Source organism: Leptosomus discolor, chromosome 1 (assembly GCF_034619465.1).
Source record: "Leptosomus discolor isolate bLepDis1 chromosome 1, bLepDis1.hap2, whole genome shotgun sequence".
NCBI classification, from domain to species: domain Eukaryota; kingdom Metazoa; phylum Chordata; class Aves; order Leptosomiformes; family Leptosomidae; genus Leptosomus; species Leptosomus discolor.
The window spans coordinates 131,801,808-131,819,894 of NC_141391.1; the positions used below are offsets into that span (position 1 = coordinate 131,801,808).

The 18,087-nt window shown below is 39.8% G+C and overlaps 1 protein-coding gene across 1 annotated transcript in view; it reads right to left on the reverse strand.

The window, feature by feature from the left end:
* The window catches only part of MAN1A2 (mannosidase alpha class 1A member 2), a 146,446-nt gene that overhangs the window by 46,797 nt on the left and 81,562 nt on the right, over nucleotides 1-18,087 (reverse strand). The window contains exon 6 of the mRNA XM_086478369.1: nucleotides 1,094-1,188. Coding sequence (XP_086334495.1) covers nucleotides 1,094-1,188 — 95 coding nt within the window. The remainder of the gene's footprint in view (nucleotides 1-1,093; nucleotides 1,189-18,087) is intronic.

Consider the following 18,087-nt stretch of genomic DNA (forward strand, 5'->3'; position numbering starts at 1 on the left):
GAATTTCAAGCTGTATGAAACTGCAGGAAGAACACAAAACTGAGCAAAACATAATGCTGTGCAGAATGTAATAGGGAAATTTAACCCAAAATATTAATTGTACAGAGGTCCATAAATGGCCTCAGAGAGGAAAGAACAGAACAGGCAAGCAGAGAAAACCAGGCAAGGGCGGTGAGGCCCTGCACCAACAGAAAGGCAAACCACAGCTCCACGCAAGGAGGGACACCAAAGTGAGGATCGTTTACTGATCACAAAAAGGCATGTAAGGCTAATGCTCTCAAAGCAGTCCTAAACCTCTTCACAGTCTAACAAAGCATAACAAATGTCTCTCCTAGAAGGAAAATAATTTAAAATAATTAAACTTTGCTATCCCGAATTGCTTAAGTGTACATGCAATCTACACATGCATCCCAATTAAGAACTCAAGAAAAACATTTTAAAATGCCTTGCATCAAAAACACTCTCAGAATCGGAGGGAAATCCCAGCATCGAACAAGTCATACAAGATAAATTAGGCAAGGCAATTCTCTTCCACAAGGCAATGCAGACTAAGTTCAGTGTCTGACCTGAACAGCCATCTAAAGGAGCCTCTCTGTCTCCACAGACCATAGTGGACTTCAGTACACTAGCCTTTCTAACTAAGCTGAACCGTAAAATGAATTAATACCTTCAGAGTCCCACCATCTTCTCAAACATTGTGAGTCTTCTAAAAGTAACATACCAATCACACAGTACATAAAAACCAGTAAGTTCCACCAGGGCCTGCAAACAATTTTGGTTTTTAATAGGTTCTTTAATGACGAAAGAATCAATGATTAAGCTCTAGGGCAACACGTGGCATAATACACTGGGTATGTTCCAATAGCATGTTGAATTCTTACTGCAGAATCTGAAGAAAAAAATCATGGTCACAATTTATGGCAGTTAATGAGGTAGAATGCTCTGAACTCTATTAAAATTAAAGTGCTAGGAATGCAAATTTGGCTGCATCTTCTACAGTTCCACTACTAAGAAAAACTGACATATACCATTACTTATTTTAAGTTGAAAGGAGGAGGAGTAACACACTTCCCCACAAAAGAAAATTCATTACCTTTTCAGATTCACCATGGCCCATGGTATACCCGTAGGTGTGTTGAAGGCTGGAAGAAGTTTTCCTGCCAGTTGCACTGCTTTGATCTTGAAAACCTAAGATAGTAGGACCAATTGCAAATAGTTACAAAGTCTGATTTATCTCCAAGAACTATAAAGACTGAAACTTCCTTGCCCCATCCGTCTCTTTGTATTAAAAAGCTTTACATTGTAAAAAATATATTAACTTATAATTTATTTTTCTCTTGTTCACTTTATAAATTTCATTAATATTTGAACATAAAAAGAAAAAATGTCATTGTAATTTCTTTCCTTCCATGCTCTCCAGCAATAGTGCTTAGGTTCCTATTAAAGGAGAATATCAATTCTCCTCCCACCTCCCTCCACCAATTACAAGTGCTTTCTAAAGCAGTCTTTAAATCATACTTTATATGTTGTAGATAAAAATCGAGACAACTCACCCACCCCACACACAAGTATTTTAACTTTTACAAACTTCCAATCAAATTTTAATGATATATATAGTGCAGACAGAGTTCCTATTCTTTTATGAACACTGCCTATGCAAAACCATATATATGCAGTTTTCTATAGCTTTTCCTTCATTGATAATGCATAAGAATAGTAATTATAGGATTAATCTCCCCTCTTGAGTCTGCTTACTCATAGAAATTACTGACCGTATGAAATCTCTTTCACTTCTAGCGTTGTTCCTACTTACTTTTGGAACATTAATGTGGAACAGCCTTATTCAGAGCCTAAAGTTTATTAGTTAAATAAGCAACTGGGAGAAAGCTCCTTCTAAGCCTATAGCAAGTATCTTTTCCAAGAAGGTTATCTGTTAGATCCCCGTGACATAAAATTGTATTACCAGCTAGTTGCTAGAATACATTTTAATTAACTCATTATCAGTGTTCACTACATTTCTGCAAAAGCATCTTCTTAATGTGGAGGTAACATTATTCATCAGTTTGAAGTACTGCATAAACATATAACAAAAAGAGCTACCATGCCCCAAAATAACTTACATAATATGGACACACTACAGAAACATTATTATCAACTACCTGACCAATCCTCTGCAATCAAGAAGAATAAAAGCTTTAAGAAGAAGTACAAGACAGGTCTGTTGTATTTATAAAAAGGATTTCTCCCTTTTGTAAAGTCTATGGGAGAAAAACAGAAGAGATGCTCACTGGAGAAGGAAGCTGAAAAGTAGCTGGAAAACAAGCAATCAAGAACATCCTCATTTTTCATACCAAAATGAGAAAAGATCTATATCTTAATATTTGAGGAGATGACTAGTGAGACATGAAATAAACCAGAAAAGAGTATTAAAGATGACACCTAATGGTATTTGATGCAGTGGGGTATGGAGAGATGAAGGTGGACCTGAACGCAATGAGCCAGGAAAAAGAACTTTCAGAGGTACTCTAAATGAATTTTAAGATGGGATATGTCTAAACTGAAAGAGAGGATACCTCAGAAAACAAATTGATAGAATTGTGAAGTAACAGAGGCAATATGGCTTGAATGATTTTTAGCAAAGATACTGATAAAAGACAGTCTTTGAGAAAATGTGGAAATTTAGCAGTAAATTTCAGATAACATCCTGACCTTGAATAAAGGACCAAGTAAAAATTGGAGGGCATAGTATAAGTAAGAGGTATAATACAGGTGGAGTCTATGGTAACCGGGGAGAAAGAAACTCTGAAGAGAACTAAAAGCTCTATCTTGGCCCAGTTACATATGAACTACCTGATTTGCATGTATAAATACGTTGTCAAAAATTCATGCTGAACTAATACATCTTTAAGTAGTAGATGGGTCAAGACTAGTCAGAACTATCTACAGGGAGTCATCTAAAGGGAGTTCCTCTACAGCACAGACAAGATTCAACACTTAATCCAGAAAAGACTGATGATTTTTAGTTAAATGGTACATAGTTCAGCAAGACATTTGTGGCATGAATTTTTTTAGCTTCAGCTTTTGGATCTTGCATTATTGTATTATTCATTAATAAAAGTTACTGAAACATGAGGGTAGTAATATTCAATGGAAGAACAACCCTAGAAACATCCTTGATAGAAAAATATTCTTAATGGCTAACTATTCACCTACTGCTATTCAGCTTTTAATCAATTTGAAGTGTACTACAATATTTCGGGGAAAAAGCAATCATTTTTAGTAAGAATGTATGAAGAAAGGCTGATCTAAATGTGCATGAGTCTAGAAAAGGACAGTTAAAGGAAAGCAATCACTGTGCCAGCCATTTCAGCATGTGAGCAAATCAGAGCATCAGGGCAGCAGCAGTAATTTGCTAGTTCAGGCAACCACATTAGCAGTACCTGCGAAAATTTGCTGTCATTAGAGGCACCCTCCTGTCACCTCTGTTGGTTTGAGGACTCTACATATCACTGATTTAGCATCAGAAGGTAAAACTCTACCTCTCTCTGTCCCTCTCATCCCAAACCAAATGCAAGGAAACAAAAATTTGGCTGAAGACATGCCTTTACTTTCTGTTACTGCCATCTCAGTCCTATCTCACTGCTGCTTCTGGATAACAAACCCACCCGGTGCCTAATATAGTCTTTACCTAGGCAGACTGGAGTGAGAACTGGGAGACAGCTGAAAAAGTTTTATCAGAGAAAAGTGGCCAGAAGAGCATATTTGGAGAGATACAGGAAAAGAAAGAAATGTAGCAAGCAGTGGTGGATGAGATCCCCTTTATCGGAGGCTGCAAATGTGACCAGAGTGCTCTGCTGAGCTTGGTAAGTCATTTCTGACTTATGGTAAGTTGCAGACTTACCATAAGAGCAACAGTAAATGGCTCAGGCTCTAGGTTTTAAATAGTGTACTGGCATCAGACGATGTGGTTACTTATCATATAGTAAGTATTTTTACTTTTATTTTTTTTATAACAGGTTGAACAGAATCTAACTGATAGAGTCTGTTGCCTTCACAGTTCCATGTTTTGACAGGCAAAGCATTTCAAGAAACATATAGGCAAGAAGAAAAGAGAAGAACAAAAAAAAAATTAATCGATGCCTCAAAAAAAGAGCTCATTAGGAAACAGTAAAAGAATTGGCGTTATTTAGTCCAGAGAAAAGATGCTGAGGAGAGGACAAGATAATGACTTTTCAGTATATAAAAGGCTAATGAAAGGAAATAATAGGTTTTTTCCATGTCCATGGAAAATACAAAGTAACACCAAAATGGAGCAAGAGAAAGGAAGTTAGTTATTATGAAAAAGTTGGTGATAAAGATTAATAATGAAGCATGACTGCGATTGCTGCAGTCTCATCACTACGTTTTTAAAAACACACTGTACAATACACACAACTATGAAGACTGACATGATTTGACTTTGTGAGGGAACAGAGAACAACTGAGACCTACACAGCTTCCTTACCACTCTCTTCCAGCCATATTGCTGTATTGGGTTTGCATGGCAAGGTTTTGGTAGCGGGGTGCAGGTTAAAGGGGTGGCTTCTGTGAGGAGCTGGCAGAAGCTGCGTCAGATAAAGCCAATGCCAGGCGGCTCCAGGACAGACCCACCACCGGCCAAGGCCGAGCCCATCAGTGATGGTGGTAGTGCCTCCACGGTAACATACTTAAGAAGCAGAAAAAACTGCTACGCAACAACAATAGCAGCCAGAAGAAAGGAGTGAGAATATGTGAGAGAAACCACTCTGCAGACACCCAGGTCAGTGAAGGACGTGGAGGTGGTGTTCCAGGTGCCAGACCAGAGATTCCCCTGCAGCCCACGTTGAGGCAAGCTGTCCCCCTGCAGCCTATGGAGGTTAACAGTGGAGCAGGTATCCACCTGCAGCCCATGGAGGGCTCCATACCAGAGCAGGTGGATACACCTGAAGGAAGCTATGACCACATGGGAAGCCCAGGCTGGAGCAGGCTCCTGGCAGGACCTGGGGAGAGAGGAGCCCACGCTGGGGGAGGTTTGCTGGCAGGACTTATGACCCCACAGGGGAGACATGCTGGAGCAGTCTGTTCCTGAAGGACCGCACCTCATGGAAGGGACCCGCCCTGGAGCAGCTCATGAAGAACTGCAACCTGTGGGAAGGACTGATGACAGTTCGTGGAGGCCTGTCTCCCATGGGAGGCACACCATGCTGGAGTGGGGGAAGTGTGAGGAGTCCTCCCCCTGAGGAGGAAGGAGCAACAGAGACAACACGTGATGAACTGACCCCGTTCCCCATCCCCCTGAGCCCCTTGGGGGGAGGAGACAGAGAAATCAGGAGTGAAGTTGAGCCCAAGAAGAAGAGTGGAGGGAAGGTATTTTAAGATTTGGTTTTATTTTCTCATTACCCTACTCTTGATTTGATTGGTAATAAATTAAACTGATTTTCCCAAGTTCAGCTTGTTTTGCCCATGACTAACTGGTGAGTGATCTCTCCCTGTTCTTATCTCAACCCATAAGCCTTTTTTTTTTTTTTTCCTCCTATTATCTCCCCTGTCCAGCTGAGGAGGGGAGTAACAGAGCAGCTTTGGTGGGCACCTGGTGTCCAGCCAAGGTCAACCCACCCCACCTGCCAACTAACCAAATGGCTTGTGCACATTCCATACATGCAAGAGAAAATTGTTTTGTCTCTCTCCTGGCCTTGTACCTACTCTGTAGACCCACATATCACCTTTGTAATTGGCACATAAATCATGGAGGCCACCCACCCCCAAGTTTCTTTGCTAGCACAACCTCCAAAGTATAGGACCCTAAACCAGAGAGGGAGTCACAGAAACCGCAAAGACAACAGCTCTCAAAGAAGTGCTGTTCCTGCAGGGTAACTCAATCCTTTTTTTCAAATGGGCATTCACACTTGCATTAGTTACAGACTTTAGCATGCAGTGGCCCTAAAACATGGAAGTAACTGATCCAAGTTGTCTTAAAGACTCCATAATAGCTCTAATAAGAAATTCTATGTCGAAGAAACAAAAACACTGTTCTAGGTAAACATGCGCATTCATCCCAGGGTAGCTGTTCTGTCCATTCTCAAAATATGGATTTTTTTCAGAAAAGTTTCAGACACCACCACAGACTTGGAGAAGTATTTCCATTTTACATGGCAAAATCTAATATACTAAATCCAGAAATTTACATGGCCTTTGGTAGGCTAATGCTTCTTTCTGCAAACGCTGTAAAGCAATGGAAGGATCTTTCCCTCCTATCAAATACAAATCAAGCTGTTTACAGTTAGAAGGGGAGAATGAAAACTGGCAGAAAAAGCAAAACCTAAACCCCAAACTGGGTAAGTGGATGCCTCATTAAGATGAAAACATCAATCACTATCTACAAACTGTGTACAGCAGACCAGCTGTGAGGGCCCAAATAATTTTCATCCATTAAACTGATGCTTAACAAATTGAATCTGTCATCTACCCCACAATATGAAAGCTTGCTCCTGAGCCTATTAATCCAAGTAAGGCCAAAACATTCAGCAGAAAAGGCCTTAAAGATTAAAATGATTCTTCAAAAGCCTTATTGACATATCCAGCGACTGCTGAGATGCATGGCTGCAACTCTTTGAAGACTATATTACGGTAATACTGCTCTTAGGTGTGTTCCTTTCCAGCACTATGAATGGCAAACAGCCTTGAATGGCCTGTGTTCTTAACTCTGAGGGGGATTACAGATGTTTTATACAAAGTATCTCTTTCATTTATGCGTGTAGATCAGTGAGTCATTTTTCTTAAACAGTAATAAATGCCAGACTTCTGCACAATCCAGTAGTTATTAACTAGTGAGTATCCACGGTCATGCAATTGGGCTGGTTCTGTAGGTTTGATAACATTTGATACTCAAAAAGACATCAGACAAAATAGATATACTGCACAAATTCACAAAAACGTAGTACTCTCACCATCAGTATTACTATTACTGCCAAATCATAGAATTACAGAATGGTTTCGGTTGGAAGGGACCTTAAAGATCACGTAGTTCCAACCCCCCTGCCATGGGCACAGACACCTTCCACTAGACCAGGTTGCTCAAAGCCCCATCCAACCTGGTCTTCAACACTTCCAGGGAGGAGGCAGCTACAGTTTCTCTGGGCAAAATTCTGCACACGTTTCCTTTGAACTCTAAACATAAAGATGATGAGGTAGACCCATCTAATTACTGAATGCAGATTAAAAAAACTCCAGAACACCTGACAGCAATTCTAGACTCAGATCCTTGAGGAAAATATTCGGTATTTCCTGGCCCAATCTAGAAGAGTTCTCTCTGCCTTGAGAGTTCAATCTGCAGTAGTAAATTCTTTGATGCCCTTTTGTGGCTAACTACCCATTTAAAGCTCAAGTTGTCAGATCGGACTTTCTGCATGAGTAGAGGTAGAGGCTCATGGTGTGATTTACCACTTAAAATCAAGGAGCACTGTCACTAAACCCCACCAAAACAGAGATAACAAGCTTAACTAAGCACTGCTGGTTTGTCGCCTATTTATATATAAGCCTTACCGCATAGGAAGATGTCTGCATGCCAGATGAATAGCTCTAAGTTCCAAAACACTTTCCCCCTTCAAGACTGGGAACTCCTGGGTTTTACAATGTTCTTAGTGCATTCCCCATGGCAAGTGGGGGCCATCCTGCTACCAAGAAACTACCCCCTCTTTACGTATTTGCTTCTGATTCCACAGATTTAAGTACAAAGGCATCTTGTGAGATCAGGGAGATGCAGTAAGATACTGGTAACATTTCAGCTATCACAGTATGAATTGAGAGCGGGAGAGCACTTCATCTATATTTTATAGATGCCTGTGAGTGATGATTGAAGAGGTATACCACGTCTAGAACTGGCCCTGGAGAATGTAAATCCATGTTCATTTAGCAAGGCAGCTACAAAACTACACCACCTATAGTGGTGAAACAATGTAGAACTACATAAATACAACATTTATACAAGACCTCCTTATCATTGTAGGTCTCGAGTCATAGCAGATGTTCAAGGAAGGAATACTTGCAGATACTGTAAAGACAATGCCATAGATAAGGTACTTTTGCTGTCTTTGATGAGCTATAATGATTACTAAAGTACTTCATGAACAACACTTGGCATTTCTAAGAGACTGAAAGTCTTCAAACAAAAGAAGATTCATCCTGCAAAAAGATGCTCTGTGAATTTGTACTACTTTCTCTACAAAAGAAAAAAATAATACTGAAATTAAAAATCTAAACCCATCTCAGCAGTCTAGTATCAGTTACAAAAACAGGAACCAACTTGAATCTGGCCCATGGTGTCAAATTAAAATGGCTATGGTGTCAATTGGTTCTGATTTGGTTACTGCCTTCCTTCAGATATTTATACACATTGATGAGATCCGCCCCCCCCAAGCCTTCTCTTCTCCAGGCTCAATAGTCCCATCTCTCTCAGCCTTTCCTTAGAGAAGAGATGTTTCAGTCCCTTAACCAATCTTTGTGGCCCTTTGCTGGACTCTCTCCAGTACATCCATGTCTCTTGTACTGGGGAGCCCAGAACTGGACACAGTACTCCAGATGTGGCCACAGCAGAGCTGAGTAGAGGGGAGGGATCACCTCCCTTGACCTGCTGGCAACACTCCTCCTAATGCAGTTCAGAATAACATTCACTTTCTTTGCAGCAAGGGCACACTGCTGGTTCATGGTCAACTTGGGGTCCACAACTTTTCTGCAAAGCTGTCTTCAAGATGGTTGGCCTCCATCATATATTGGTGCAGGGGGTTGCTCCTCCCCAGCTGCAGGACTCTGCACTTCCCCTTGCTGAACTGCATGACATTCCTGTCGGCCCATTTCTCCAGCCTGCTGAGGTCCCTCTGGGGGGCAGCACGATGCTCCAGCATATTAGCCACTCCTCCCAGTTTTGTCATCAACAAACTTGCTGACAGTATATTCTGTCCCATCATCCAGATCATTAATGAAATGTTGAACATCATCGGATCCAGTATTGACCCCTGGGGTACACCACTGGTTACTGGTCTCCCAACTAGATTTTGCAACACTGATCATCACCCTCTGAGCTTGGCCATTCGGCGAGTTTTCAGTCCACCTCACTATCTGCTCATCCAGCCCACACTGCACCAGCTTCTTTGTGAGGATCTTATGTGAGACAGTGCCGAAAGCTTTACTGAAGCCTAGGCAGAAAACATCCATGGCCCTCTCTTCATCTTCCAAGCCAGTTGTTTCATCATAGGTTATCAGGGTTGGTTGATCATGACTTCCCCTTGCTGAATCCATGCTGGCTACCCCCAATCACCTTGTCGTTCATGGGTCAGGGAATAGTTTTCCAATATTAGTCCATCACCTTCCCAGAGATCAAGGTAAGACTGACCAGCCTGTATCTCCCTGGGTCCTCCTCCTTGCCCCTTTTGAAAGTAGGAGTGATCTAAGGGCGATGCCAAGCTTTGGAGCTCAGTGATACTCATTTAAACCTTAGCCTTTTAAGCTATTACACTTCTATAAGGCATGCAGCTGCTACACACAGATTTACACAGGCAGAGAGAAAGAAACTGGGCTTAATTCCTTAGTTCTAACAGTCTCCAAAATTTTAAAACACTGACAAATTCACCCTGACGGAAGTCCAAGACCAGTTACTTCATTCATGCAATGGCTGCTGCAGAGTCCTTCTGTGCTACAAGAATTCTGATCTCTCAAGAACAGCAGGATAAAGCAGATAGTACTTCATCCATAAACATTACATAACGTGCTGATTTACTCATTTCATGAGTCAGTAAATGCTTCATGAAATGTTCCTTCTTTCAAAAGAAAAAAAAGAAACTATACTAAAACAAAAAATCCTTTACAAATTCAGCAAACTCGGAAAGTCAACATTTATGAACATTTATGACTGTCTCCTCCTGCACCCATTCTGATCCAAGCCTCTCTTCCCTTTAAAGGTTTCTAAAGTCAAACCAGGTTTTTTGCACTAAAAGAAAAATGCCTTTGTAAAGAGATTTTCTGAAACTCCCTTAGTTTTCAAAACATGCAGGCTAGGCTGACATTTTCTTCAGCCAGTAACACCGCACAAAAGACTTCTACAAATACTTTTATAAAAGAAAATCACACTGGATACCTCCCTGAAAGACATGCTTTTGTTGACAATTTGAAAGAATGGTAGGGAAGGCAAGAAAGGCTGTCCAGTTCCAGATGATGCATGAAATTAGGTGATTTAACAGTTGCCTCTGATTTACGATCGTGGCTACACAAGCCTAGCTTTCCTTAGTATCTCTGTCCAGAGATTCAGAGATTCAGCTTGTAAAAGATTTCTAACACAGTGTATCAGAATTTTCTGACTTCAAGGAAAGAGCTGCAACTGTGCTCTGCATTCTACTTCTGAAACAAAAAGCTCAGTAAAGCCCACAGGGCTGTACAGGTCCATTCATACACCCAAGTCACCATACCTCCTCTTTCCTAGAGGCTCTAGACTGTTATGAGATGAAAATAAAGGTCATGGTTTTTTGAATACTGAATACAGGGACAGGTAAAGCACTAGCAAAAGGGACAGCAAGAAACTACCCCATCATATCAACTGATCTGGATGGACTTCACAACCCAGGAAAACTATCTTGGTGGTAGTTCCTAAGTTAGAGTTGTACTGAAAAGCATTAAAATGCCTATCTGATCATATTGTTCAGCAACAGTCTACAAATGAGCAGAAAAACACAGAAAAACACTTCAACTGCATCAGCTAAATACACTTAAGACAGGTATTATCTGGCTGACTACAACTTTCCCTATTTACATTTTACAAATTAGTGACTATATGTTCAAACGCTGCTGCTTAGATATAAGATAATAAATACTATGGTCGTTTTCTACCCTCAGAAGGGCAAGATTTGCAAACAGAATTCTTAAGTGATACTATCTTTATCTTTTACCGAAGTTTTCCAAAGCTGCTCTCCTGGAAACAGACATGAGGAATCTAGTTACTGTTGACTGAGGCATCTTAGGCTCCAACGAAATATTACTTGGTTTCACACTACTGATATTTTTGAAAAACCCACATAAGAAAGTTTGTGCATATATTAGCTTATCAGGAATATTTGAAATTTTTGCTCTAGAAGATCGAAACGTAAAAATTTGGCATGCACTGGACAACCAGCTAATCACATTTAAACTACCTGGCACTGGCTAATAATACCTTAATTAAGCTGTGTAATTTCTGTTCACTTCAATAGCCATATAAGCTTCCTTGGCATGGGTTTCACACATATCTGAATAGAAAAGTTACACATTCTCCATTTTTAAAGGGCCTTCAAATTTGAGCCACATTACACCAGTCAGTCAACATCACAGATCACTTAAAATTCAGAATAAATGCAATGAAAATCTGGCATATAAATGCCTCCTCAACCTGATCATTCCAGGAAGATACAACGCATTGTTTCTCATCCCACCTAACTGAGCCAAAACCCATGGCAATAGAGTTAATTTTCTCTTCTGTTATGATTATTAGTAAGTTGCTTTCAGCCTAGGTAATTTTTGCGCTTTATCTTTCCTATTTTTCATATCTCTGACTTCTTCACTGTAAGTTTACCTGCATAAGGAGTATTAACCTGCCAGATTAGTTACCTTCATAAATAAATTCTCAGGACTAGAAGCAACAATCTTGAATTTGCACAACATACCAATAACAATCACTCATGCCTAAGCATGCTCTAAGGATGTACGTGGACTTTCAAAACACCGTCTTTTCAGAATATTTTTTCTGGCTGTGGGAAGTACTGTAGCACAGAGAACCAGATGTGAGAAAGCAGACAGTGTCTGGGATCTGGCTTAAATATTCTGCTACTAGTTGCTGGCAGCAAGAAAGATTGACTTAAAGAGTGTGAAAAAAGGGAATGAAGAAAGAGAAGGAAGAAAAATTAATCTGAATGGCCATCAGGATATCAAACAACAGAGCAATCAAGGGAGAGAAGATCATTATGGAGCTTTGCCAGCAGGGAAGCAGAAGTGGTAAAAGATACAGCTTCCAGTCCCCCACCTCACACAAGGTGAAGTGCCAGGAAGAAGTTATTAAAAGAAGAGAGCATGAGTAGGAGCTAAAGGTAAGAAACAAAAGGCACCAGGAGGTAGGACATGGAATGAATGGAGGGCTAAAGCAGACAAGACATAACAAGGGACTATGGAGGGAGTGACAAGAGTGTAGTTGTAGGGCATAGGAGTATGAGAAACACCTAATGTATCAGCCTCTCAGCATGCCTTTGTAGCCAAACATATCCAGGCAAAGCAAACGGCAAAACTGAATCTTGGAGGTTTTTTTATTAATCAGTGATCTTTGGTATTTTGGTACTATTAGTTGTTCTACTGAGTTGAGTAACAGACTGCATTATATTCCTGAAGGTCCCAACTCAACTGATGATCCAGTCTCCATGTGGTTTTTAAGAAGGAAATTCTGTATTAGGAACCCCAAGAAATGGTTCTGAAGTCAAGTAATTAATCTGTTTATGCTATACTTACAAGTCTTATGAGAATCCTTTTATGGAATAAAAATCATCTACCACCTCTGATTATTAACCTCTGTTGACACTGGCTTTTTTTTTTTTGGTAACACCTGCTCCTAATGCATTCTAATGCATATCATCTTTATTTCCCATATATTTTTCTCTGCCATGTCATCTTTTTGTCCTCTGTGCTTACATTGTATCAATTTCTACTTTCTTTTTCAGTTATTCCTCTGTCTCCTGTTTCTCTTGAATGTGCTGCCAAGCTTTCCATTTTATATTAATCTTCATTTCCCCTTTAGACTTTGCCAGAAATGACTCAGTTCCCTTTAGACTATATTTGCCTTTACAAAAAAAGTTAAACAGAGATGAAATTACATATTGTTTCACACTATGTGCCCTCATTATACATACAGCTCCCTCCTCCCATTGGTATGATATGACAGATAACAATGCAAAAATCACACACATTCTAGAAAAAATAATTTGAAAAATCATGTAGCTTTTACATCTTCAAAAACATATCCTTTACACAATGTCAGATGCAAAATACATTATAGTGCACCTGATAAAAGCGAGTAAATAGCGTTTTGTGTTTTTTCTTTTAAATGGATGAACTGGCTTGATTTCACAGATTTACAGACATGTTTAGCTTATCTACAGATAATATATACATATTAGGACCAAGATCTGACAGAAAATGAGTTGGCAAACAAAAGCTATGAGCAATAAATTAGTAAGCACCAAATCTCCATAGTTGCATAAATTCTGCAAGGCACTTGAAAAAAATAGACATTTTGAAAAACGGTGAGATAAATACCCTAAACTCCCGCAGCAAAATTTCTAGATCTCAGGGCCAGAAATAGAAGACAAAAAATTTCTTCTTCTATGCCATGCAAACAAAATCAAAAAGGCTCAGAGCAACAGTTTGATCACCTGTATAAAATAAAGCATAATTACCAAGCTACCTTTATAATTACATCAATAAGTAGTATTTAAGTGAAACATTTCTTCTAGAGATATACCTGGGCTGAGTCATACACCACATACTGACTGTTCATGTGTTCTGGAGGCATAACTGTCAGTCTTCTACCTTTTCATGATTTTTCTACCACTTCTGTTGTTTTTACACATCCTTTTAAGAACTTGATTACCAAGAATTTGCAGCATACCAACAGTGGCCTTTTATTAATGACTTAAATTCCTCCTTGTATTCAAAATTCCTATTTATAAATCTGAATGTGCACAGGTCTTTTGCCACAGGATTACATACCAGAAGTTCAAACTCGGCTATTTGCCTTTTGTGAGTTCCACATACTCTTCAAAGCCACAGCAATTCAAAAACCATTCCCTTGTTCTGTTCTCATGTTGGCCTGGTCAACATGGGTTGTTCGTTCTTCTTACAACTTGTAGCCTGCATCTACACCTTTGGCAACATTAAAAATGGTTTAATTTATACAGGCCAAGCTGAACTATTGATTACATTTCTCTGGAGCTTCCTATTTATTCGCCATCTCAACATGAGCAAATCTAGAGTCAGCTATAAATTCTTATGAGAATACTTCTATTGTCAAGTCACCACTATAGTACTGATCGCTTATTTTCCATTAAGTGAATTTCTGGGATGGGGAGGAGGAGTGAAATCAGACTAACTGGCTCACAGATACCTAGGTCACATGGAAGAATCTTTTCTGAACATGGACATAGTTGAGTTCATCTTTATCATCCAACAGGTGCACACATCGTTAGAGGCAACATGATTTTTGTTAACATTTTTGCTAGGTTTTAGTGGTTTTCCTTAGCAGTCGCTGTAGCATTCATGGCAGTTTAGTTTTCTCTCAGCACCTTTCTTGTCTAAACAGTTTTTAATAATCAAACTGCTTTATAAGAGGAAAACATAAGCATTGAATGAAAACAAATTCCAAAAGGCAAAACCAGCTAAAGATGCTGGTTTTAAAGCATGGTATCATGTCCAGAGTTGTATTTTTGTTTTGTTTTAAAATGAAAAAAAGTCCTGCTGGAAGAATTCTGTTTTCAGTTGACAAAAGAGAATGCCATACTCCCTTTCTGGATCAGGTCAAGCATGAAAACCCCCAGTGCAGATACTAACTTAGGAGGAAAGAACATAGGAAAACTTATGGGTAGAAATTAACATGTCAACAGTAATGCAAATAAATAAATATCTGGAAAAATAACAGATAAGTTACTGTGCTTGCTGTCACTGGTGCCCATCAGCATCGGTATGACTTGAAACTACTGAAGAGGGAGCCAAAAACTAACCAACATGGTCATCAGGAGATAGATGGCATGCAATTACTTACAAATGATCTATTCTTTTTTAGCTTTTATAGCACTCTACAGGAACATGACCAAAAAGTGAGTTTTAAAGTGGCTATCACTGCATGGTTATTGTATTTTCTAGTGCTAAAACAGCTTGTCCTTTATTTCCACCAGTTTAAAGCATGTTATGCCAACAGTCTATTTCCAGTCGGACTTAGAGTAGAGGAAACAAAATTGCAGTGAAGTCAGTTCTCCCCTCCTTTTCTCCTCTTTGGGTGCTGTGCAGTCCAAGATGCAGCAATAAATTGGGCTAAGTGTCATTTGCTAGTCAAGAAAATGTTTAATACACAAGGATTACAATCTGCACTGCAGCAAGCAGTGGCAATGCCCAACATGTGACAATGCTTCAGAACTCAAGAAAAAAGGTTAGTTTGGTTGGGTTTTTTTTCAGGCTGTGGCCTGTTAGAGACCAGTGAGCTGGCAACAAACTGAAATCTCCTCTTCACTGGATAGCATGTACACAGTGCTGTTCTCTTCTGAGATTTTAAACCTTTGAAAACTTAATTTAGATAAGCCACTTCATAGGTACAGTCAAGACTTCTGTGAAACCAGTTCACAAAATCCATTGTCTCACTTACTGAAGACCCATATTTTGTGTATTTAGGTTTGTTGTGGGGGATATCCACTGGCACATAACAATTTTACTACGGAGTCTTCCTGAACAGAAGAGATGCTGCCTGTCAGTTTCCTGGAAAGGATTAGTTTGATTATCTGTTAAAAGAGTATCAGGTACTTAACAGCCCTTGCTCTCTATTTTAAACAAGATTTCAAGCTGGATTTACCCATGCAAATTACATTATTATTTTGCCTGGAAAGTTGTGTCATTTTAACGGTGTTTATAATGATGAGAAAGACAATCGTGTACAGGAACTGCTTTATAACTAAGGCTGGCAAAGGTAAACACAACAATCATTAATCTTTTTTTATATTGCAAATACCACAAATAACTTTGTTCAACAAAAATAAAACAATAAGCTATCCTTTTTATTGTAATAATATATCAGCAGCAGACAAGAACACTTTGTCATAATGGTGTAAGTGTCCTCCTGCCACTACCACACAACAGCCAATAGAATAATATCCACTTTGTTTTCATTACTTGACAGCATTTCTCAAGCACAGCCATGTAGACCATGCAACAACTGTCCCTCTATCCATCTCTGGGCTTCTGTCATTCAAAGCATTATTGCTAGCAGGAATATTTTATTTGCCAATACCAGTCACAGCTGGAGTTTTAATGATTTGTGAAGCTCCCACTTCATGGGAAAAAAAGTGAGCAGTCAGTCAAGAGGTAGCTTGTGCACTCTCTCCACAGACAAATGCTGTTCATACCAGGTAAGATACTTAGTTACCCTAAAGGCAAGATGGGGTTACTCCTGAACACCTTACAAATCTCTTTATGGACTGCTAACAAGTGGGCTCTAGGCAAAGCATGTAAGTATCACTAATCCTAATTCTCAGTCACACACTTCACAAACCAGAACATACACAAGAACTAGAAAGAACACCCGAATCCTGCTGCAAACAGCTGCTGCTAAAATTTTGTGGGAAGGAACCCAGAAGCCCTGGACTCAGTGTTCAGTTTTATTATAGACTTCCTATAGAAGGCTAGTCAAGGGAGTTAAATCTGAGTTTTCAGAGACCACCACTAGCTACAGCATTCCTTTTTCTGTTTCCTCTTGCTTCAGAAAACGCCCTGAATTTTCAGAAGCTTTAAGGACTCTAATCTTTAAATGAGGGCCATAGGCTCTCAGAGTGCCAATTGCTGAGAAAAGGTACAGTTATACTTCTGTTCACTGAAGCACCCCAAATCCCATGAACACGTCCAGTATTTTTATCCTTAAGACTATCCACTCTGCCATTACTGGTGTCTGAAATTAGCACGATAACATGCACTTTTAAAAGAATACTGTAAGCCTTCATGAATGAATGTATATGGGACACGGTATCATTTTACAGATAAGATTAAGAACAGAAGGTTCATCCTCGGTATGTACAAAGATATAGGTTAGGTGTGCACCCAGCTGCCAAGTCTCCTGCAGAGAAGGTATGAGTGATGACTAGCTCTTCCCCTGTGATTTCCCCTCTGGCTGGGTTTCCATTTCAGGTATTTGCATGACAGAAGAATACTTCCTAAGCACACTGACCTACTGACCATCTCAAACCTGGAACAGAGGAGTGGCTGTGGCCCTGCACTGCAGTCAGCACACACACTGCTTTGGGGGAAACCTATACTCAAAACAATCACCTTAGAAGATGCATTCTAGAGCCCATGATACAATTAAAAAAAACGACACAGAGCTAGCATATCAAAAGAAGCCACGACTTCTTGAGGGTTAGAAAAAAAATACTCACTCATTGAAATGAGCATTATAGTATAAAAACATGTAAATTCAGCCCTCATCTATACAGAAAGACAGAATCAAGTTATGCCAGACATTAACTACAAAAGGTGATGTAACGCTTAAAATAATTCAAATCAAAATTTCAGTTAAATACATTCTCAACTGCCCCGAGGTTATTCAGGCTGAAAGAACCGAGCTTCCCAAAGGCAAAACTCAAAGACAGAGAAAACTCACACATTTAAAGGATCCATCTTAATTTGGATAAAATCTAGGTACCTCAAAGAAAGTCTGCAGTGAAACAAAAGAAATCCATGTAACACCACGTTCCTCTGACTCTTAGTCTGGCTTAACTACATCTCTTCAGCCTCCTGACAATGATCTGCATTTTGCATCCTGCTTTGTCCTACCTGGAGCCATGGATACTCCAGCAAGTGCCTGGATATGCTCATTCCAGGTTCTTTCAACACTAGAGAATTTTGTCTCCTGCTCTCAGTATACACACTATCTCTCTCAACTCTTCACAGAAACACACACACAAGAAAGCAGAAAATAAAGCATGCTGGGAACACACAGGGGAAATTCAGCCTTGGTTAAGCCTTTTGACAAGTTTATGAAGGTACTATAAATGGAAATAAGACTTATTAATGAAAGTCAAATATCAAAGGACTTCATCTTCCACTTCACACAGCCATGGGAAGGAAGAAGGAGCGACTATGAGAAAAGCTGCTATTTGAAGGAGTTGACCAGCACCCTGAGTGACACCAAGCCCCAGAAGGCGACCATGCCAATGAAGTCTTGCCACTATGGTAAGCCACACAGCAGGGGCTGTAGCCATGGGGAACAGGCAGACTTGACACATAGAAGGCAGGAAACTCCTTCCTCAG